Source organism: Thermobia domestica, chromosome 11, assembly GCF_964235325.1.
Source record: "Thermobia domestica chromosome 11, izTheDome1.hap1.1, whole genome shotgun sequence".
Taxonomy (NCBI): Eukaryota; Metazoa; Arthropoda; class Insecta; order Zygentoma; family Lepismatidae; genus Thermobia; species Thermobia domestica.
Genome location: NC_137464.1, coordinates 131,444,875 through 131,469,727, shown reverse-complemented (window position 1 = coordinate 131,469,727; position 24,853 = coordinate 131,444,875). Strand labels below are relative to the sequence as shown.

Genomic DNA, 24,853 nt, shown 5'->3' with positions numbered 1-24,853 from the left:
CCCGTTCCTTAAAAGGTCCTTTTTTCGTCCTTAAGTTTTTACAAATTTAAGCAATCGCTCTCAGGAGCTCCAGCGCAGAGCCAAATCATCCTTTTGCTATTTCTAGGTTCATGAAGTCCCATATACCTTCAGAGTTGGGTTCGTCCCTTGTGATCATGCTGGACACTCCAGCAGAGGAATTTTCATCTCGGTAAACAACTTCTTAGCGTTCCTGGAGACATGACAAAGTTCATTATCTTGTTGATACAACCAAGTGTACTCTTCCCAGCAATTTCGTCTTTGACAGAATCATATATTCCTCCATCAAACTCAAGTATCTGTATTTACAGAACCATTCACCATGGCTATCTCGCCGGGCCATTTAGCTGTCATACAACCCCAAATGATTTGAGATTCGTCTCCCTTTTGCACTTTCGGCACCGTGCATCACGTTTAAAGTTTTTTTTTTTTTTTTTTTTTTTTCGGCGTTCTGCTCACCATTACTGGTCGACTAGAGAATACCTGAAAGGTTGTCTCATCTGGAAGAAGAAGGAAAAAAAGATTTCCAACATTTCTTCGGACCAATGCAAATATGTTTCGCTCATTCGTATCATTGCTTTCGGTTGGCAGCAGTCAGAAGTGGCTTTTGGATATCAACGCGCGACCTTCTGCCCACTTCGGTAAGTTTTCGTTTTATTGTACCTATAGACACTTCTTTATTCAAAGGATCTCGTACTTCTCTTCTCTAGCTCTTCTGTTCACCTTTGAAAGGTACACAACTGGCGAACAGCACGATTGTCAAGAACACGTTTTCAGCCGCAACACTTACGATCGGACACTTATTTCGTTTCTTCACTATGTTCAAGATGTGGGCTATCTCTCTGTTTTTTGGCACCTTTTCTTAAACCAATAAGCTGCCATTTAACATTAATTGACATTCGCCATTTCTGAAGAAACACTGCCCCTGTCTCCGGTCGAACACAGTTGTCACACGTAAACGCAAGTGTAAAGCGACTGCCCTTGCTTTGGCCTGTAGTTTTTTTGTTATCGGTAATAAGAAGGTGTCATCATATTTATGAAATTTTACGACAGATAGCAGTTTTATCAACTACTAGTAAAAACCCGTGAAAACCAGATTGTTACAACCAGGGTTGGCAAAAACCATGTTTTTTATTGAAAAAACCAAAAAACTAGGTTTTTTGGTTTAAACCCGGTTTTTTTTGGCTTAAACCAGGTTTTTTGGTTTAAATAATTTACACTATGTATTTATATTAGATATGAACAGAAATGAGTTTGTTTCGCCTTGGTGTTATTATGCAACAACAAGGTTATGCTGGAAGGGGTCACATAAGCTTAAAGCGGAATCCAAACCGCTTCTCGATTTACATCCAAGAGAAATTGTCCATTTGGACACGGAACCGGGACTAATTGGTCACAAATGCGATTGCCGACTCACTCACGAAGGACTCCTGATAAAAATACGTTGTACTGATCTTTACATAGGCCTACTTGTTAATGAAGGACAAAAAAATAAACAGTTAAACAAGTAAAAACATTATACCAGAATTATATATAAATCGGGAAACTCCCTCCTTAGCCACTTGGAAAATCCTGTTATTACTTTAAATGTATTTGTATGTAAAATTTTAAGGTCAACTTATCATAATCACTACGCTAAAACTGAGGTATTAAATTACAAATTTGGCATGTAGATATCATTCAATAAAATTAAAGTCAAATCCAAGTTGATGTTGGAAGCTACGTGGGCAATTCATAAATTTTGCCAATTTCTATCAATATATTTAAACCTTGTTTTTTTTTATAAAACAACAGGCATTGAATCAATAGAAATATATAATTTGGTTTCATTTCGTATGTTTAGACTTAACATCCTTATGAAATACCAAGGTTACCACGGAGAAGACTTTCACTTAAACCTTGGTTTAAACCAGCCAACCCTGGTTGCAACAGATTCTGAAGTTTTAAAAAGTCGATTTATGTTGAAATCACTTGCTCACGGGTATATTCGTAACATAAAATGAATGCTTTTCTATTTTCTCACACCTTCTTACTTAAGTATTGCATATTTTTGTTTGTTCCTAATCCTTGTCTTGGGCTTATGACGTATTACTGTTCATTATCAGCAAATTATCCAAAAGTAAAAAGTCTTGCCTGAAGTCCACACCAAAACCATTTCAAAATGGGAAAACACCAAAATCATCTCAAAACAGCGTTTCCTTATGTAAAATGACTCGTCCTATCAGAATATGTAATTATTTTTCAATAAAACGACTACTGTGACCATGACAGTCGAAAATCATATTTTTATAAGGATAAGGAGAATTTTCTTATATTTTTAAGCACTACAGTACATATACATATACATATATATATATATATATATATATATATATATATATATATATATATATATATATATAAGCCAGCAGGTGTGCCTTGCACACCATCCTCTTTTAGGAGTACTAATGGGGACTGAATTTGGATTTAAACGACATCGGAAGTGTCACTGTTCATCTCAGTAACTGCGAAAACTATGGATTCGACACTAATATCGTGATTTTTCGATCATTTTTTTAAAATATTTCCCTCCTCCCCTAACTTGCACCATCAAAGTGAAATGATAAATAACATTCTAGGCCCGAACCTCATCTATGATGAAAATTTGATCGAGCTCGGTCGGGTGGTTCAAGAATTACTAAGTAACAAACATAGCGACTTCTATTTTTATATATATAGAGAGAGAAATTGCTATGGCTTGCCACAGTCCTTATTATTATTATTATTATTATTTTTTTTTTTTTGTATATAGAAATGGTAATGAATTATTTTATGCTTTTAAATATTTTATTATTTTCTGCTTTATAGCGCTTTTATTATTTCTACCTTTAGCGCTTGAAGTCGGTTAATATTATTATTTAAGAAAGGGTTTTATTTTTCTGTTTTTCAGTGTATTCTGGAAATCATTTATTTTATTTTATTTTTTTCATTTTTTCCTTATCGCAGTAATTTGCTTAGGTACCTGAAGTAAAGGTAGGATAAAATTGCTCAGCGTACGAAGCGTGCGTTACAAAATATATATCTAAATTGTTCTAGGCGTTACAGAATCATACGTCAATTCTATACACGATAACACTATCATCTGTTGAGGAGCTTCATAATCTATCTCCAGAGACTTTCTTTAAATCATGATGGAATTTATATTTAACCTGCGAGAAAGTATACTCTTTAAAACTGTAAAAGAAGAATCAAAATCTGTATATCTAAGTTGAAGTAGTGAAATCAGTTAATTACGATATTAACACTCAGCCCTTGAAGAATTTCGTGGTGTAGCTCTGGAAATGTTCATCAGATCCCACTGAAAGTTATGTAGAGCCCCCGTGAAAGCATACTCTTTCAAAGTAAAAATCCTCATAATCGGTGCACCTATGTCGAAACGACACAGACAAACATATATATCAGCGTGTCGAATTGAGAACTTCCCCTTTTAAAGTCGGTTAAAAATGAAAGAGGGACCAAAAAAAAAAAAAAAAAAAATGTCCATGCGAGGAGCAAAGAGCTTCACTGTATTATGTTTAATCTTAATTCAAAAGTCAGCTAAGATACAAAACGGGATATCTGAATATGATCTGTCAGTTTCTCAAAATTAGTTTTTGAAAGGTTATCTAAAATTACAAGATGCTCCGTGCAGCAGATCTTGAAATATTTATGATTTATTTTCGTATGGCTTTAGATACAGAAAGATTCAGTAGTTGTCGCGACTTTATAGACTCTGTTTCATCATAACTGAAAGTCTGCTTCTCAGAACTTTCCCTTCTTTTGTACATTGTTACGTTATGCAGACAAATTGTCTTTGCGGGGAAATTCATCAGCAGATTTAAAGCCAGATTGTGAAGAAGTTTTTTTTCTTTTTCCACTTCGTGTTATTTAATGCAAAAATATTACACTAGGTTATGCTATCGCTTCGGCGAGAGGAGGTCGTACGAATCAGCCTTGTACTTTTAATTCAGTAAAATCACGCATCAAAAACTCTCCCAATCATCCCCTCCGTCCGATAGCATAACTGTGCTTTGCCAACTTTTACCCAAGCTTGGGAGAACCTGGATAAAAGGTTGGTCACACCGTGTTTGGTTACGTATGGGCTACCTTTAATTAAGATCAAACAAAATTATTTCTATTTCTTATCATCTTCTTCTTCTTTTTTTTTTTAACTACCTACCACGAGAGATAGCCCACTATTGCCACTTTGAGGCAGATACGTTCCGTAACCTGAACTCGTGGAGAAATTAAACTTATTAAAAGTTAAAAGGACAATTTAAACACAAATATCCGACTTGAAAAGTTAATATTTGTCCGCTAAATGACCTACATTACAAATAAGCAACATGACGAAATAATGAAACAAAAATGAACTAAACACACGTGAACATGAGTTATAAAAACACCAATCACAAATTTCACATTTTTATCATTAACCGTACGGTTGTAAGATATATGAAATATACACGTTTACTGCTATTAATATACGTATGATTTCGTAGCCTAATCTATCTAGCTATTTGTACATTATCTCTCCTTCTTCTTCTTCTTCTTCTTCTTCTTCTTTTTTTTTTAATTCAACCAAATTCTTTATAGTGGCTCACTAATCGACGAATGACACTAACAAGCGGCGTGCTTCATCAAACAAACAATATCACTTTGTCACTGTAATTTTTCATTCAACAACTTGGTTTTCCTTCCGAACATCATTGGGAATGTTCCAAAATTTAAATTACTTACTAGTATTTTCCTCAATACTCCTGGCCGGGATGCCGGTTCTTAGTCCTCACTTGCTGTCCATTTTCCTAACTTCCCCTTTTTCTTCTTTAGGCGAATTATATCTTTTTTTGCCTTAATATGTACAGTCATGACGTAACTTTTTCTACTGGGCCATTTTGGGGAAACTATCTGTTAACTTCAATAAATATAAAGATGTGCTTCTCCGCACGGTGTGTGCACAACCCCTTTTCAGGACGCCATCTTCAATAGTAGTTCGCGCAGTTTTTAGTCAGCACAAAGCACTTGACAGTTCATCTACCTTGGACGTAACGTTGTTTTTCATTGGCTGATAATCAATGGGATTAACCAAATTGTCCAATCAGACTTTGACTTGGAAATGGCTGAAGACACTACATGACATAGCAATTTCTCGAATGTTTCAGAGAACTGCGCAGAAAGAAATTCCAGTACCTTCGAGACAAAAGGCTATTGTTCTCTGCACACACACATACACAAGAAAAGTCAGTTTTGGCGTCGAAAAGCACTCACATAGTTGCCAACTAATATGTTTATCACCAAAAATTAGTTATGAAAGTCGCTAAAATATACGCAATAATGTTTCTTGTTTCGAGAGTCGATAGCAGTTACTACGTTTCAGTGTATTGGCTATACTGAATGAAGAGTAATAAGACACTATAACAGATTATCTCTTTGATGTAATTTTGTTTGAGAAAGGTAATCTGCTATAATATGGCTTAATATAGAAGTGTTATTCACAAATTACATTATGATTATTCACTTATATCTTCGTTATTTTTATTTGATTGTAAGGGGTTGCGTGACTCAAGAAATGTTCATCAAAAATGCTGTCTCCAAAGAATTCAAAACATCGCCTTTTATACCTTTTTTAAGTAAGAACTTCCATGATGTAAGATGCAATTATACATCCATGTTTTGTAACTGGTAGCATCTTTTATAAGTAATAAAATCTTATTTCAGGAACAAATTCAAGAGAAAATTCAGCAAATGGGAGGAATATATGACAATACTTTTCACGCTGGCGTGACACATTTAATTGCAGAAGTAGTTGGAAGCCCAAAATATAATGTAAGTATTTTACTTACTGTTTAATTAACAAATGCATACTGGTATAATTAGGCAAGCTACTGTTTGTAGAAAGAAGAAATGGGACATCAGTGAGCAAGAAATATTTTACTGTTGATTTATTCTTTTAGTGACAAGTGATACAGGTGAAGGAGATTCGATTTTCATACCAAGCTAAGTATGGCGTAGGAACTAGGCACATTAGCTTCAAATTTAGTTGAACTGATCTGTGTAAGGTAGCGTACTGTTGATTCATTTTCACTACATATTTGACTGAAATTTTACCAAAGCCTGTAATAATAATTTATTACTGTACTGAGTCTCTTCGTTTCCGGCTGATAATAATTACTTACCACTACTGGGGGAACGCCAGCACCGATCTTCCCTGTGCCACATTCTCACGACAATAGCCTTGCACATGTTATCGAGAATTTGCGGTGAGGTTGATTAACTCCAGCGGGCCCTCACAGGGTGATACGGCCAAAGGAAATAAACCCAACACAATAATGCCAGGATAAGGGACTCAGCAATTACAAGATTGTCTAGTGGTTAGCTTGATAGGAATAAGTAACGCAATTACTCATTCCTACGTGTGACTACTACACTTAAAGCTACCACGCATACATTACGCTAAACATAGTATATAACTGAAAACATTTAGAATTAAACGTTGTGAATCTTTCCATCTATTTATTGGATAATAAAATAAAAACGTACTGAAAGTTCACATGTGTTACAAACAGTTAAAACTTACTTTGATAGTATCAAGTCTTTAACATGCCCCAAATCTCGTTTATCCAGAGATGTCACATGCTAAACACGGAAATCGAAGTAAATTAAAGTTCGTTGTTGGTAGCTTTTCAAAATACAATGTTCGTTTTTCACTGTTATCCATCTATCACAAGTGGAATTTCGGGCGTACTCTCAGTTGAGCTCATCTTATACGAAAACTTATTCTTTGTTCTTGCGACCAAATCGTATACGTGTGTCCTCACAGTGATGGCAAAATGTTCACTGCCGCGCAAAATTAGCATACTTTCGCAGCATCCTTACTTATAGTTGAGTTTAACAAAGCGTCACTGTAATTGATTACGTAACTAAGTCAAGAGAAGCACTGTTAATGTATGGTAATATAACTGCTTTGTTTGTATTTTAATTTACATCTTAGTATACTGATCTTGAGCTCGATTAATTTATTTTATAATTAATTCGAGATAATTTATAAATCGGTTTCGATATTACATTTTTCTATCGACGCTTGATAGAAATCATGACTTGCAGGTTTTTTTCTTTACACTACATTACACGCGATACCAACACAAACAGATTAGTTTTGCAAGAGCGACATCTCACCTTTCCTTTTCCTCTTCTTTAATTCAGTTTTTCTTCAGCAGGTGGCAAGACAGTAACAAACATAACACTGTCAAGCGGCAACTTGTACAAAGACTTTATTGGAGAACTGTAGGGCTCACTAATTTTCCACTTTGATAGGCGGAATAAATTTTAGGGCGAAGCTAGCTCAGTTACACATTAATCAGGGTGGCAACAAACCTGAAAACCCGGGAAATGTCAGGGAATTCTGCTTAGAGTCAGGGAATTTTGATTTGCAGAGAATGGTATTTTAAAAACATTTGAAATGAAAATTTTAAGACTCAGATATGGTTGAGTGCTTGTTTTACTTCGCAACTTCAAACTTAGTTACACGTCTGTTTTCCACTAGATTTGTAACAAATTTCTGTAGTTGTGCGTTTGTCTTTTGCTTTCGCTTGTGTAGTGTAATATCATATTGGTGAATCAACCAATAATTTCAACCTTTTTTCTTTTTCATTCGCACTGGTCGGAGTTTCCTGTCCTGTATTAAGTGAGAATAGCTTATCACACAAATGAAAGAGTTTTGGAATACGATTACTCATATTTGAGCTTCGATGTTTTCATTGTAATGTATTTCAATTCGCTGATAGGTTTATTTCGGAAGTGCTTATGAATTCCTAAAAATAACTGATTAAGCTGCACATCAGAATATCCATTGGGTCAATACTCAGTGGATAGCCGGACTAATTTAATCGGACTCTTGATCCTTAAGTATGGAATACGTCTATGGATACCAAAATGTATTTTCTGTTTTGTACTTGTAGTGTAATATCGTGCATTTACATTTACATTTATAGGCACATATTTAATCACTTTCCATTATAATTGTACATTTGTAATGATTTAATTATGATGATTTTTAAATTTTAAAAATGTTTTGTTTATTCCCATAAAATTATTCTGAAAGTAATAAAGTTTCAGTCTCTCTCTCGTCATTATTTGAGCCAAATTTTTGTGCTTTTTCAGTGCCAATACGAAAGGTTCAGAATTTTATTAAACAAGATTTTATGGAAAGGACGTATAAAACATATTTTGTAACTGGAATAGAGTTTTTGAGAGAAGGGCAAAAATGTGTTCTGGGAGTTGAAGGGTGTGCCCCCTAGGGATACTCCTGCTAGTACAGAAGCGAAGATATATATATATATATATATATATATTTTTTTTTTCCATGAAAGAATGAAAGTGAAAAAAATGCACATCCAACCCTGTTCAGAAGGTATACTGGCATGTGTCGAATCCACTTCTTTGCTGTGCGACGTTATGTCTTCAGGCAAACTACTGGCGATCGACTAGATAAGAGTGTTAAGGATCAAAATGAAAAAAGAAAGAAAGAAAAAGAAAAAGATATGCTTATTTCGTGGGGGGGAATAAAATAAAATTGTCTATGTACTCCTTGGCATGAAGTGCTTGCAAACTAAAACTGTTCTGAATATCCATTTTCTAATTTCCGTAGAAGAATAAAGTGAAATGTTAATTCTCATGTATAAGAAGAAAGAAAAATATATCTCACAGATAATAAAATGAGATAATATATTTAACTATGCCTTGGTGCTGAGTGTTTCAAAATTGATCTGAATGTTTTTCATATTTAACTATGCCTTGGTGCTGAGTGTTTCAAAATTGATCTGAATGTTTTTCCTAATTCCCATAGAATAATAAAGAAGTAATGAGAATTGTTAATTCCATAGAAAAAGAAAAAAATATAATTACACTTAATAAACAAAAAGTACAAAATAAAATATTTTAGTCTGTCTTGGCAGTTCCAAATGCTTAAAACGTAAATGTTTGTTTTTTCTTTTTTATTCTGCTTGTGAAAATTTCATATATTCAAACTAATATTAGTCTTGAACAAAACACTCTTCAATAAACATAAAAGTCTTGTTATAATTTTAAACCTAATAGTGTGTACACACACCGTAAATATCTATCACTGCATAAATTCGACGAGACATGGATTCAATTAGTGACTAATATAAGTTGTCCTTCTACGGAAGCTTTCCCAGAATTCTCGAACATAGTTCTTCAGAGCTTCAACGTTCTCTCTTGTCTCGTTTCCCAATTCTACACCATTAATACTCGTATATTTTCGATTAGGTTAAAATCCGGGAATTTAGATGGCCAATGGAGCAAAGAAATGTCAGGATGTCTTTGGAACCACTGTTTATTTATTCTCGAAGTATAGACACTATTGTTATCTTGGACGTAATTAATGATAGGCATTTAGTCTTCTGGATATATGACCCTGACGTGAGGTAACATATGTCGTTCTATTTCCACATATTCTCCCGAATCCATCCTACCAATTGTCCAACTCCTGCTGCTGATATCCAACCCCAGAAAGCAACGCTAATTCTTTCACTTCGTATCCTCTTTACAATATGGTCTGGTGAATAATGAGTGCAGTTGAAACGCCACAGAGAAAGTGTTCCATTTTGGACGGGATAGAACACTTTCTCGTCTGTCCAAATCACGGTATTTCAGAACTCTTTCGTAGTTGGCAGATACTGCAACGAAGACTACATTCTTGATTCACGGTGTTCTACAGTCAATTCTTCTTTTACGACAGGAATTCTGTGATGGATTTCCGCTTCATGTAATCGTTTCCGTACTGTAGCTGCTGATATAGGCAAATACAAGTCTTGTCCAAGAGTGGAAGCAGGCTGAAAGGGATAGCTCGTACTAACTGAGACGAGTGCATTATCGTCCTCTGCAGTAGTGTTCCTACGTTTTCCTGATTTTGGGTGGTTCTGTAGTCGTTCTTCGCCCTTTTGTTGATAGCGTCGAATCCAGCATTGAACACACGCTTTGGTTCTATTAATCGTAATAGCAATATACGAAGCACTACGAATACATGCCCACATGCCAACTATAGGACCTCTTGCTACTTCAAAGTATAAGGCATGGTATCATTAAGCTGTAACTCACTTTCACTGTATTAAGTTACAATAATTCTAATACACAGACTAACAACACCCTTTACGGTAATATCAGCACATTGGAGCAATCCATGTAACGTTACATTACTCCACCTTTCCTTAGTAAATGTTCAGGATTAATAGGACGAGGTTTAGTAGTGCAGTAAACGCTCTCTCCAACAAATCAGCAATAGATCTCCACTGGTTGAATTGAAAATAAATTACTACCGTTTTATTTGTATGCGTAGACCTGTCTTACGTATACTTCAACATAGTAGAGCTAGCAACACTTCCAATTAACAGTTTTGTTGTGGCGTTTTATACCAGATCTGATTCTTGAGTATTTAATGGAAGATGAAGATGTCTGGGACATTCTCCATCTGAAATGTTGCAAAATAAAATTTATCGTTTAATGTGTGAGCAGCATATATTCAACTACAAAATACTTCTTATCCCTGTTACCTAAGGGATTTCTTTTTTTACTACCTCCATCAAAACCAAGCATAATTCTTTCTTAATCTCCTAATTTCACTTATAAAGAATTTATGGTCCAGACTCCCCCTTCCCCCAATTAACAAACGGAAATAATAAAACCTGTTGAATTAAACTCTTGAAACAGTGTTGTTGAAAATTTCACAAGCAGCAATTACGCAATAGATGACTAAGATAACGTGTACACAATTACGATAGTAGAGATGCTAGACCTATAATATTTTAATTGAAATGTGTGACGAGAAATAAAGCGCCATAATATTGAAAACTCATACACGTGCTATTTATCCTTCTGTATGTTATTATGTGCAGAAAGTAGTGTTGCGAAGAAAACGAGACAAAACGACCTCGTCCAATACCTAATAATAGAAATAGGTAAATCTTGTTGGGAGCGAAATTGAATTTTCATGATACTTCACGAGACGAAAGACACCGCAATCTCATTTCGTGAACAACAATAGCAAAAATCCCGAAGTTTACGTCGTGATGGAGGAGAATTCCCTCGTAACTATATGCTTAGCGTGCTCGGCTTCAGCACGGGAGACCTGGGATCGATTCCTAGTGGGAGCTTATGTGATTCAGATTCCACTAAGGTGTAAATCCACGTCTTAAATATCCTGAACAGGAGACTAAACTCGAAATCAACCTACCAACCAACCAATTGAAGTCGGACTCGGGAGCACCTTCCCCTGTCATAATTGGAGTAATTGGGGCATAATTCCAGACTATGCCAAGAAGTTTGGTTGAACAGCATCGTGTCCATTGGTTTCTTCTTCTGGTAAGAGTTCTTTTTTCCTTCCACTTCATTACTCAGTTCCTTTCATTATTTATTTTCTTCACTCATCGTCCGTTTCCTTTACTTTTAGGACATAATCGTGCGATGTTAAAATTCCTTTTCACTTCATAGTATTAGACCAATAATGGTGCTTGGAATTTCCAAAATCACTTTTCACTGTTCACACCTAATTACTTGTGAGTAGATCATGAGTATTTAGATATCTAAATTAATTATAATAAGTTATCTGGTATTTGCAAACTACTGTGGATAAATTATTTTTCTTGTTTTCCTCAAAAAGAAATTCAAGTATTGTTTTTCCTCTCTGTCTGAAAGTGCTAAGTTTAGTATCGAAAAGAAGATTGCTTTTCACCAGAGACTGGATTTGTTTGAGAGTCGCTTGCTTACAGAACTCACGTGAAAGCAGCCAGTCTCTCGGAGAAGTTAACTCATGTGAACAGAGTTGGGAATCTTTTCCCCTTTTGCCCGGCTGAGTTACTTCTTTCGCGACTGTACTCCTTTCCAAAAATACGTAATACAGACGGGATTTCTTTATTTAGCAATTTGTGGTTAAATAAAAGACAAGAAAAAGGGACGATCAGAATTTACGATTCAAATTATTGTAAAATAATAAAAATAAATTGTTTCCAGTGCTCCGTGGAAGGAACGAAGTTTTATAAATTACAATTCCTGTTTTAATGTTGACACCTTCATTCCTTTACCGTTAAAAAAACGTAAACAGGATCTTGTCACGTATTGTCAATTCACCTTCCAGGTCCATCTCCGAATACTCGATGCATGTGATCTACTGCACAGGACCAAGCTACCTCGCCAAAATGTCAAAAGGGCCTCTTTCTTACCACGTTCATGAAGATTCTGTACAACAATAGAAAATATTTTTCTGGCTTCGGGTGTTCCATCTAGTCAGTCACTACTTGCTCGTATCATACAAGAAGTCCACGTAATAATAATAATAAACCCAGCTTGATTTTGTTTCCATAGTTACCAAGTAAATAACTAAACCCTAATTGACTCTCAGCTGAAAATTACCGAATACAAGCAAATGCCTCCACATGTGGCCAGTGGCAGATCCACGGGGAAGGCGGAGGGTCGACGACCACTTCCAAAGATTCTCTTGCTGCTTTAATTCGTTAGAAAACAGAAATACTTTTTTTTCCGGTCGATCTAATCTGCGTGATACAAGCTTGGTATTCTGACTGAAATATACGATACTTATGCAGACATATCATCTAAACTGTTGGTATTTCCGGTTCTAATTCCTTGAGCTGGTTACGATAAGCGTCAAAGGAGCGAATGTATGATTTATTTTTTTCCAAGAACAGCAGTAAGAAGGAGGATAAAACAAATATTTTGAACTAAAATTTATTTTATCCTTGTGTCGCAGAAAAGGTGGGAATGAAATCCAAGTTCCGAAACATAAGATGAGCAATTGCTTTCACCTCAATGAAAAAAGAAAGAAATGACAGTAGAACCTTCAGCGCTCCTAACATGAAGCCTCACTGAATTTACCTTAATGTTCTCTTGATTTGTATTTACGTTGTCATCAGCGAGGCCGTGTAGGACGAGACCTACAGTTAAATATATATACAGTATTAGCCAGAATTATTACTCATCCGTTTTTTTCCATCACGTCGTAAGCATTCTCTTTACTTGTGATCGTGTCGTCTGCTAGGTTGATAGTCTGTTAGTTGTTCATAGTGGGTGAGCCATAAGTAACTATTGCGTTTTTCACAGTCCTTTGCACCTTTCAAAACAAACCGCGTAACTTGATGTTGTATCACTGCGCGCACGACTATTTGCTGGTTGGTGAAGAGTAAATTGTTTCGTCTGTTTCCCGTAATATTTCTGCTGTAGCACGTGCATGTATTTCTGCTACTGCGATGTGCATTACTCGTCTCACTTTCATACCATTGCCGTGATATAGGGAAACATACCCAGTACTATATAATCCCCCCTTCTTTAAGAGTAACTGAATATTGATATTTTCCTCCAAACTGTAATTATAGATGAAATTACAATGAGTTATGTCAAATTATCAACTGAACGATAAAAAGATGGTGCTGGTATGTTACAGCAAGCATATTTATCATTATGGGAGATTGTTTCTTTTTCATCTATTACCTAAATCGTTACCCATATCCATGAAAAACAGATTGTACTTTTCCCCCTTAAGTTCAATTTATTGATGTGCTTTCTTACATTGTATAGCATGCGAATGTACAAATACTAACTTCAACACTATAAAGTAAGTAAATAAATATTCTATGAGAACATGAAAATTATATTATAGGTCTTAATTTTCTTCAAGTGAATTGAACAACGTTGATATCGTTTGGTAAAGTATTTGCTTTTCTTCTGTACTTACGGGTTTGCCTTGTTTATGTTTAATAGAATAATTCGGAGCAGCATGTAACCTGCTGGCTTCCTTGGGCGACATCTTTTAATTGTGGCGCGCACTTCGTGTGTTTTGTCATTTGTTGTAACAGTTTTCTCTTACAAATTCGATTTTGGTTCAAGATTTCGATCCCATATAGATACATACTTTGAGTCGGATCCTAAATGTTCTTACTGTGCCTTAACAATACATTAATTACCATAATACATTGCATTTGTTGTGTACTATTTGCTCATGGAAGAATAAACTGTTATTAGTCTCATTTTCAATGTTGCTAACTCATAGTTATTTTTCAGTTTTTCACAAAGAATGGTTGTCAAACAGTTGTGTCATTTCATGAAAATGGGCTAAGAAAATGAAAAAGAGAAATCAAGTGTACTCGCTGTTCTTATTGAAAATAATAGTTCCTTATAGTATTTCAGATCTTTGACCTTTCATTAGAGATAAGGAAATTGTGAATTAAAAAAAAAAAAAAGAAAAAGAAAGAGAGAGAGAGAGAGTAAGGGGGATAGAGAGAAATTAAAGAGGATAAAACCTGTTTTAGTTACCGTCAAATGGGGTGAATAGAAACATGGGGGTGAATAGAAACAAAACTTCCAGATTAGTTTTGGATTTATCTGGACGATAAATTAATCAAGAAAACTGAATTTTTTTAACATAGTCTTATACGGCTAAAGTGTTCAGGGCAGAGACAAAATGTTTTACTGAGTTGGAAACACTGAGGTAGACGGCAGTAGCATTAATGTGTTACTGAAATCTTAGACGGTATTTTAGCGCTCCTCAAACTTTCTTGGTAAGTATAACATTTTCATATTTGTTGCATCTAAACATATGCCTATTTTGTAGTTTGTTGTTTCATTTACTGACGTTCATAGTAAAAGTTTTTCTTTTGTAAATTATTTTTAATCAAAATTTAACTTTACTGGGTTATTGTTATGATTTTTAATTAGTGGGGTGAATAGAAACACTTCTTGAGGAGTGGAAAATTCTTGAGGAGCGGAAAAAAGGACCTGATAGGAATGAATCAACAATCTCTAAGAACAAATTTCCAAGTGTTCTGGAAAAAAAAAAAATGTCTGACAAACTGAAGGAGGAAAATATCAGGGCTGGATTTGAAAAGTGTGGAATTTTTCCCCTTTGTCGAGACCAAATACTGAGGATGCTGACAAAAAGAGACAATGAACGAGAAGAAACAGAACAGCAAAAGGCATCTCAGACTGTAAACCGTTCCCTTATGGATCTTCTCAAGAGCATGAGAGAAGATGAAAAAATTAAACAAGGAAAGAAGAGAGTACGAATAGATGTTTCTGGTAAGAGTTTTGGTTTGTTTTCTGAAAATGATGCATTTTCATCAAATCACAACGAAACTCAACCTACCCTTGTATAGTCGGAAGAGGAGAAAGACAACACTCCAGAAGACAACATTCCAGACGATCACGAACTAGATGATGGTTTTCTAAAGCTGGTGATTTTGCTGTGGTAGTTTATGAGAAGCTAAAACTCGATGAGACTATTCACTACCCAAGTGCGAAAATGTGAACATGATGGATATGTGGGTGTTTTATAAGAAAGCACATAAACAATGAAATTTTCGGAAACTTCTGAAGAATCGTTCTTTCTACATTAGGATATTGTTACGAAACTGTTGGGTTTTATTAGGAGTTCGTCAGCACGCTTTAAGTATATGATAAGTTCCGGGCTCCTTCGTGGCTAAGCGGTTAGCGTACTCGCCTTTGGCGTGGGAGACCGGGTTCGATTCCCGGCGGGAGCTCATATGGTTCTGATTCCACGTTAATCAGTAGGTCCACGTCTCATATAGCCTCGCTGCTGAACGGGACGTTAACCTCAAAATCAACTTAACTCATGATAAGTTTCCCTGGTGATTTCAGTGGTTTAAATCTTATTCATATATCATCAAAACTGTATGGTCGTTTGTACCTATATTGTGCATTGTATTGTTTTATAAGTTTGTAACTTATGTAATACTGGTCTTATTGAACTTATATCGTGCAGGTATCAAATAAATAGTTCGTTTCAACAAATACGCTGTTTCTTTTTACATTTCCAATAGTATAAAAGAAACAACAATGAAAATAAAGTCATTGTTTCTATTCACCCCTACTCATGGGGTGAATATAAACATTAAGAAAAATCAAGGTGAAGAAAAGTGGAGTTGATAAATTAATATGACGTTTACTGAACTTCATTAGCATATTAAGACCTTTCTTTTGGAATAATCTGATACGCGAAATCTTTAACATCACCAGACTTATATACTCATATAGCCAAAAATGTGTTTCTATTCACCCCATTTGACGGTATTCATTACGAAGTAATATAAGGCTAGTTTTTTTCAGTTATAATTTGTATATCGCCTTTTTAAAATGCGATCAGAATAAATGACCATTTAAAAGATGCAAAAACCGAATATTCGGTGCCAGAAATGAAATAATGTACAAAGGAATCTTCAACATTTAAAAATTTTTATAATATTGGATAGGAATATTCATAACTTTTGAGTCTTATTTTTTTCTGGCTGCAGTGAAAGTAAGAGGAGGTACTATGTGCATGTTAAATAATATGTCTTTATTCCTATGTAGAAACTAAAAAGTTTCTTGGATGTCGATAGAGTCTTCATACTCTCATGACTGATATTAGTTTATGGCGTAACTTTTCTATCAAATGAAAAGATAAGTCACGAGGATTCAAAATATATTTTATAGGTGTTTTATTGCATATAACAAAGGAAATAAAATAATAAATTCTCTATTCAATAAATAAGTAAACTCAGTAGTTTTCAAGTTCTTGCAGAATGAACAATTGCTTGTTCCAAACACTCGCTCGCCTGTAATGGAAACGTACAAGGAGCTCAATTTTGAAATGAAATTAAATAAAATCTTTTGAGTTTTACGTCCCACGATTATGCAGGCTAGGCTAAAGGAGACTGTGATGATGAAAACATGAATGAAGTGGTGGAATGAAGAAAGTGGAAAGAAACTGAAGGACCTAGAGGAAACCCACGCACACGGTGTTTGTCCACTACAAGGTTCACTTGGCGTGAGCTGGGATCGAACCAGGAACCCCATGTGCCAGAGGTGAACGCTCTACCACTGAGCCACCGCAGCCCCCCAAGACCTCAATTTTGAATAGAAGTCGTGAGTACAACTGCACATGTTTCTAAATCTGATAATTAACTCCTTTGTTGCTATATGATCCGCGTACTCCTCGTCGGGCGGGTGACCCGCGTTCGATTTCCGGAGGAAATTCATGTAGTTCGAATCACTCGTTCGGCTGTAGGTCCAAATCTTATAGAACCTTATTGTTGAAGGGGATGATAAACTTTAATCCATCCATCCAACCATAGATATGCTAGTAGGAACACTAAGTCATCATGTAATAGTGGCTCTGAATCCTAACATTTTAGGCAGATTCTCAGCTAGAGGAAACATTAGGAGTGGGGATAGTAAGTTTTAGTTGTAATTTACACTGGTAGAAGAAATTCAGCGTTCTGCCCTTCTTCCTCCTGGTGCGTGTCTGCGTTTACATAGTAGTTCAAAGATTCAGGAGAGCAGTGCGTACGCCACTGCAAACGAGAGAAAATGGTTCCTGATTCTCCTATAACAGGCCCATGCCATTTTGTTTTTAATCTCATTGTTTCCCCCCTTCAGTTTGTTTATTCATTTCTTAGCACAAAATTGCATGTAACATTTTTTGTTTAATTAGTTGGCAACATTTCTGCACTGCAGTCTGCATTGTTTACAAGGGGTGCAAAGCTTCGTGAAAATCAGATTAGAGATTGTATTGTTCGTACCGAACACGTGCGGGTTCTCTTTCTACTCTCGTTGAAGGATAGGAATAGGACTATGCCTGGGAAAGAATTTCACTGGAAATGCCCGCAGAAATAAAGATCCTGAGTGAAGAAGGCTACAGTATTCGTCAAATTGCTGCCAGATTGCGATTTGCACAAAAGACAGTTGCCAGGTCAATAAGTAATTTTAAAACTACTGGAAATTACGGCTATAAAAAGCCAAAAGGACGTCAGAAGTGCACAAGTAAGCATATAAATGACGCCATATTTTCGGCAGCGAATAAGTCACCCAGAAAATCAGCCAAAGCAATCCAGGATGGTTTACCAAAAGATGAGAGTACCTTTTGGTTTACCTAGGCAAAGTACAATTCACAGGAGGTTATTATGTACCAATTTCAAATCCTATAAGCTTGCCAAAAAGCTGAAATTGTCGGTCAGGAACATTGCCGACCGATTTACATTTTCTGAAAAGTATCAACGATAGACTACTGAACAATGAAAAAAAGTCATGTTTTCAGACAAGACCCAAGCATCGCAATTTTATGCCTTTTGTAGACATACAACGATCTCCCAATACAAGAAACTCAATGCTACATCATCCCCACCGTAAAGAATGCTGCAAAAAATCATAGTCTGGGGTGCCATTTCTGTTAAAGGAAGATATGGCTTACGGTTCATGCCTGAAGTGACATCAATGAATGGAAGTGTCTATCTCGATGTGCTTAAAGAAAAATTACGTGTCTTTATGGAGATTAACCAATGCACCCACTTACAACATGATGCAGTTGCATGCTGGCAGACACAAGCTGTTAAGGAATGGCTTAAAAACAGTGGGTTTTATATTTTTGGACCTTGACGCGGAAACTCTCCTGCCCTGAATCCTATCGAGAACTGCTGGGTAATTTTAAAGCGAAAGGTGGCTGAATATAAACCCAATTCAGTTTCTCAATTAAGAGAAGCTATAAAACACGTCTAGGTTATAGAAATTACACCAGAATAGTTAAAAAATGTGTCTGCCCATGCCTTCTCGTATCCAAGGTGTGTTAAAAAACATGTTTGTATACCAAATATGAAATACGCTCTGAAGCGAGTATACTTCAGTGTGTTTCTATCAATGAAATATATCATTTATATCAATATATCCGTAGTTAAATGAGAACGTTCTTGTGTATTCATAAGACGACATTTATTTGTGGTGAGTCATCCATTCTGGCCAATACTGTATATATGTAAAAGCTACCAATAAAAGTAAAAATTGTATATATTCATTGTCTGGGACATCCGACTGCCCCAAATGATCCTTCTAGATCCGCTAATTCTGTCGACAATATTTTACGTTCTTCCTTGTAGACCTTTCATATAGAATTCTTCTGAACTCGAAGTCTTGCACGAAATTCGGACGTCTCGAATGTGCATCTTAAGGAACCACCTCCACCCCTTTATCTTTAATTCTATGTCAAACGTCTAAAAGCTCTGAAACTCGTGTTTAATTATTCTAGATGAAAAGTCCAGACACCAAATTGTTGTATCTCTAACCTAAAAAGTATTCCGAGATTTGGAAATTTTACTATAATATGATAATTGCAGCTCTACCCCTTTTTCTTCTCATCTCTTTTCTTCCATTCTAAGTGAAGCGTCTAAATACACTAGAACACATGTTTAGTTATTTTAAATAAAGGATCCAAACTTAAAATTTCAGGTCTCTAACCTTAAAAAATTCCGAGATACGAACAAGGTGTTCTTAATAATTGGAATATCACCCCGTATTTCCTGCCTGTTCCTTTCTTCTCTTTATCATATATATATATAAAGCTTAAACACATGTCTAATTATTTTGAATGACAAGTTCATGTCTCTGACGTTCAGAGCTTCCAAGATATAAGGATCTTATATGGCAAATTCTAACGTAGCGGTAAATATATCACGTCATAAGTTCTAAACTATAAAAGATACAAAGTTGAAACTTAATACAGCTATTAATACCACATTTGGTGTCAATGTTGGGAAAGTTTGCATTCAAAAAAACTTTTTGAATTTTAAAATAAAAAAAAAAAAATAAATAAATAAATAAAATGTAAGAGAAAGTGCGTATACTATTGCAATACAATATCTAAAAAGTTGACTAGTGAGAACCTTTTTTTTATTTTTCATGTTAGGGGTGCAAAGCGAGAAGAATATTGAGCAATGATTGAAGTTATTTTTAAAACAATTCGCAGGTCGATATCTTTCTTTATTTAGGTTTTATGACTTTTAGTGTTAAAGAATCAACATTCCAAAGCGCGCGCATCTGACCAGAAGAAAGGCAGTGACAAATCTGGCTTATACTATTTTCTTCATAATGTTTGTTTTAATGTTACTGATGTAGAGTGTCGTGCTATACCGATGAGTATTCAATGTTGATGCTATGCGAACACGAATCTATTGTACCTCTTAACCTGTACTGCTTAACGGAAGCATGATCGCACAAAATCATATACTGGACCACACTTGCAAGAAACATTGCGTCAACTCCACTCAATCGTACGTTTCACTTACTTCGCTCGTTTTCCTTCATAGCGTACAGTTTTCACTTTATCTCTTCTAGTCTTGGGGCCATACATAGAACCTGTTGGAAAAGTTGCGTATACGGCATTTCTCTTTTGGAATAGTTTGTATGATAGTAGTGGACTATTTATGGGTTGGTCACGTAATCGGGATAGTGCGCAATTTCTCCCAATATGGCCGCCAATATGGCCGACCAGCCAAAGTACAATCTTTGTGAAAAAAAAAAGTATCTCCTAAACTTATAGTCCAATCTTCATGATTTAAAAACTAAATGACGCAGAATGTAACATACTATAGTAAATTATCTAAAGTGTTTGACTAATCATTGAAATAAACACCTATTAAAATAATTGTATATTAAAATTTGCATTTTTTATGATGGGTATAACTCATATTTTTAAACATTACAGGTAAACAACTGGAATGATCGAAAAACACATTTTTTAACTTAAAAGGGTATTAAAATATCTTTCATTTGACACATAAATCATTAAGATTGGTTAAGAAACAAAGAAGATACAACGAATTACTTGGGAGCATACATAGGATCTGTTGGAGAAAGTTGCGTATACGGCATTTCTCTTTTCGGATAATTTATGTGGTGTTGATGGACTTATTATGGGTTGGTCACGTGATAGAGATGACCGTGAAAGAGCGTTCTCTTTTAGTTTTGTTTCAAATTTTAACCCTTTGCGGAAAGTAGTATATATAGATTTTATTTAGAATTACGCCACTTGCTTGCATATGTATTATTGAATTACAGTGAATTGGTTGCTTATAATATCTTCTGTTTTGTATCGTTTCTGATAATTTTTTTCATCATTTGAAATGGAATGAACAATTCTAGTGCGATCTCCGATCAAAAAGAAATCGAAACCAGAAAACAATGCGAATCCAGTATATATTTTGTGCAAGATCCAGACTCGAGGGACCGACAGTGGTAGAGAAAACATTTCATATTCTTCGCAGAAGCTTCAGGATGGCCTGTTAGATAAAGTGGAGTTCAGTGAAATTTACTATCACATTGAGTGTTATAGACCCTACGTGTTAAAAGCGAACCGGATAGAAGAACGAATAGGATCTGTGGAAAATGTTTGTGTTGGTGGTGACAGTGGTAACTACGATAAAGATCGAGTTTTGCGCAATCGGAAGAATACTTCCATAAGGGAATGGTACGTTGTGTGTGATCAGATATCAAACAAAACTGACAAAAAAATGTACAGGATTTGTGAAAGAGACAGAGCTGCTCAATTTCTCGCAGCATCTCGATACTTTCAAGATGATGTGTTCTCAAGGACAAGCAGTTTAACAGACGAAGATAGTGTCTTTGCCAGTGATATCGTGTACCATCGCCAATGCATGAGCACGTATTTGTTAAAATACACTAGGGCTACCAACAACAAGGAAAAAGAAGTGAGTCCTGTTGTTTCAGAAGCATTTAAGAAACTTCTTGAGACGATTTCGTTTCCCGCCAAAGGATATGAACTTTCTCAGCTGTGCTCCTTCATGAATGAAAAATGCAAATCTAGCGAATATGTGACGAACAAGATGCTTAAGAAGTTATTGATAAATCATTTTGGTGAAGAAATAATGTTTGCCTATCTTAAAGAAAAGAACAAATCGCAGTTAGTTTACTCATCACAAGTCGTATTCCAGATGTTGTTGATAAAGTGAGGAATGTAGAAACTTCTGTACATAGTTTTACAGTAGAAAAGTTGAAAAGAGTATTCAAAGATTATGATTTTCAACTTGAAAATTCCTTTTGCGATCAAGAGGATCTTACAATTGCTCTAAAAGACTTCGAAGAAAATCGTCCTGTAGTGTGGGAGAACTTTATTAGTTCTATTTTTCCTTCCTACAAACATTCTCCTGACATTCAAAGAAAGGCGGACGTTCTTTTTCAGATAATGTACTATATATTTCATGGTGGTGGTAAACGAACGCCTTTCCACGTAAGCACTGCTCAGACTATCCAGGAAACATGTAAATCGAAAACGCTCGTCACAGCTTTCAACCATCTTGGGTTATGTATAAGTTATGAAATTATGCAATGGATGGATCACTTACTAGCATCTAGAATAGTTGCACTTAGTGAAAGCCATAGAGTATCTCTTCCACCAATTATTTCGACCAATAAACCAATCAGAGCATCCATGGACAACTTTGATCACAAGGAGGATACTGCGTCTGGAATAGGAGGGACACACGATACAGTATTGGTTTTATTTCAAGATGGTGAAACAACTTCTGAAAAACGCAGTGTTCTTAGTACATTGCGAGTAGTAGTAGTTGTTGCGAGTTCAAATTCAGAAAGAGGGAAAAGAAATTTAGTGACGTTTTGGAATGTCAAAAGCTAATTAATTTCGAAAGGCAAAAAGTACGTGGAAATGTTGTGGCAAACTTTTCTCCTGCCGAACCAATGACCAACCATGAAGTAAGGAAGATATCACTAACCACCGATCGTATATGGTTTCTGAGTCGTTTTCTACTGTCAACTAGCAGTAATTGTCAGATTTCAGAGGAAGTGTGTATTCCTTCTTGGAGTGCTTTCAATTCGCTGCTCAGCGTTAAAGTGCTTCCTATGACTAAGGCAGCCCTGGTGCCTCTATTACCTTATCCATCGACAGATGTATCAGCTGTGTATACTACCATGGTTAATTTCCAGGATGTTCTTTCTAAAGTTGGTCAAACTTCAGGCTCACTTTTTTGTGATGAGGGAGTATATCGATTGGCAAAGGAAATTCAATTGTGGTTTCCAGAACGGTTTTCAAACATATTTCTAGGTCTAGGATCTTTTCATATTCCCAAAGTCATTATGTCATGTTTTGAAAACTATTTGCGTGAAAGTGGGATCAAGAAGACTCTCATTGAGCTTGATATATTTGGTCCAAATGTTGCCGAAAGTGATCTTAATGGTTCTCATTATGCTCGGTGAGTGCATGCATACTTTCTAGTTGCAGAGGCCATGGAACGTTTACAGTGGCAGACATTTTTCAAAAGCTGTGACTCAAAGAATTACGCAGACTTAGTTGATCGTTTTCACGTATTGCAGAAAGTATTGAAAGAAGGTAAGGTTGATTCAATTCAGTTTGAAGTTGGGCGACTTCACCTTATTCAACAACTTAATACAGACTTTAATTTATTTGTCAACAAAGGATGTGGGAGATCAGAAATGTTCAAGTATTGAACGAATTCGTTCAAAACTTGTTTCCTATTTTACGAGACTAGATTCGTAGCGGCAGGGAAGGTAATTGGGAGCTGTATGTGACCGCTTTCCGCAGAGCGCTGTCATTATTATTATTATTATTATTATTATTATTATTATTATTATTATTATTATTATTATTATTATTATTATTATTTTTTGCTTTGGAAAGATGAATTACATGAAGTGGGGAAGTACTCACTTTGAAGACTGTCTTAAACTAGCTGAAGAGCATCCAAATTTGTATGAAGACTTTTTACGAGTGCATTTCGTTGTGCAGCAAACTAAAAGACATTTCAGTAGTGTCACTATGGATCAAGCATTAGAGCAGGTGTACAACAAGCCTGCAAAAGGCCCCAGTGGAATCATTGCAATAACCCGCAGAAAAGAATCTGTAGCGCTAAGAAATATCATTCAACATGAAAAGACTGCAATGAAACATCTTTTTCTTACTTTATGTCGGATGCAATTCTATGATGAATGCGTGACGCACCATGAGTTTTCAAAAACACAAACAGCTCATGATAAAAAAAAAAAAACTAGTGACAAGACTTGTGAATTTCATCGCTGAAAGGGGCAACCCATTTGCCTTATCCGATGATGGAATTCAGAACATCATCACAGGTCGTCGTTTCACTGAAGAGGAAAAGAAATTTAAGCTAGAATGTGTTGATATAGGAGAGAAGCAATACCAGGAATTTAGGAAAGATGTTTTTGTTGAGAAAACAAAGGAACTGCTTTCACCCTTACACCGGATGAAGAACAATGTGTTTCATTCAGATCCAAAGAAGTCAGTTGATGTTCAGAAGGAAACCATTGACACCTTGCGGCTTGTAGATATAGTACGTGAAACAGGCTATTCAATCGATCGTCTGCTATGTTGGGAACTCACATCTAGTTCTTTTTACTTGATGAGAGATGGATTCCTCCGTAAATCTCAAAAGTCAGAAATGGTTTGTGAGCTTGAGAAAGATTTATCTGATGGAATGGTTCTGAAGCAACTTCCGAGTCCACTCTTCCAACCGTCATTATGATTGACTTCATGCTTCATGCTAGGGCGGTAACAGCAGCCGGTGGAAAGTCATTGCAGACCTCTGGATATCTAAAGAGCGTGTTTCAAAGAATACTTCATTTATCAAAAGGATCTGTGAGGGTAGATATTGTTATGGATGTTTACTTGGAAGGAAGCATTAAGTCGCCAGAGAGAAGAAGAAGAATGGCTTGTGATCCTATTGAAATTACTATATCTAACATGGAAACACCTCTACCAAAGGACATGAATTCATTTTGGGCGTCTACACACAATAAGTACAATTTTCAACAGTTCTTTGCTCAATACATTATGGAACATGGTTCCCAGCACAATATTTTCATCTACATAGGCGGTCTTGGAATCAACGGGGAAAAGAGTATACGCATTTCGAATGGCGAGTCTACTGAAATAGAGGATTTAACATCACATCTTGAA

General features: G+C 35.7%; 1 protein-coding gene across 4 annotated transcripts in view; it reads left to right on the top strand.

The window, feature by feature from the left end:
- The window catches only part of LOC145664449 (DNA topoisomerase 2-binding protein 1-A-like), a 1,008,895-nt gene that overhangs the window by 221,869 nt on the left and 762,173 nt on the right, over nt 1-24,853 (top strand). For 3 of the 4 annotated variants that reach the window (XM_081731135.1, XM_081731136.1, XM_081731134.1), the window contains exon 5: nt 5,755-5,862. The exons of the other annotated variant lie outside the window; for it this stretch is intronic. In XM_081731135.1, the coding sequence (XP_081587261.1) occupies nt 5,755-5,862 (108 nt within the window). The remainder of the gene's footprint in view (nt 1-5,754; nt 5,863-24,853) is intronic. 4 annotated transcript variants of the gene reach the window in all.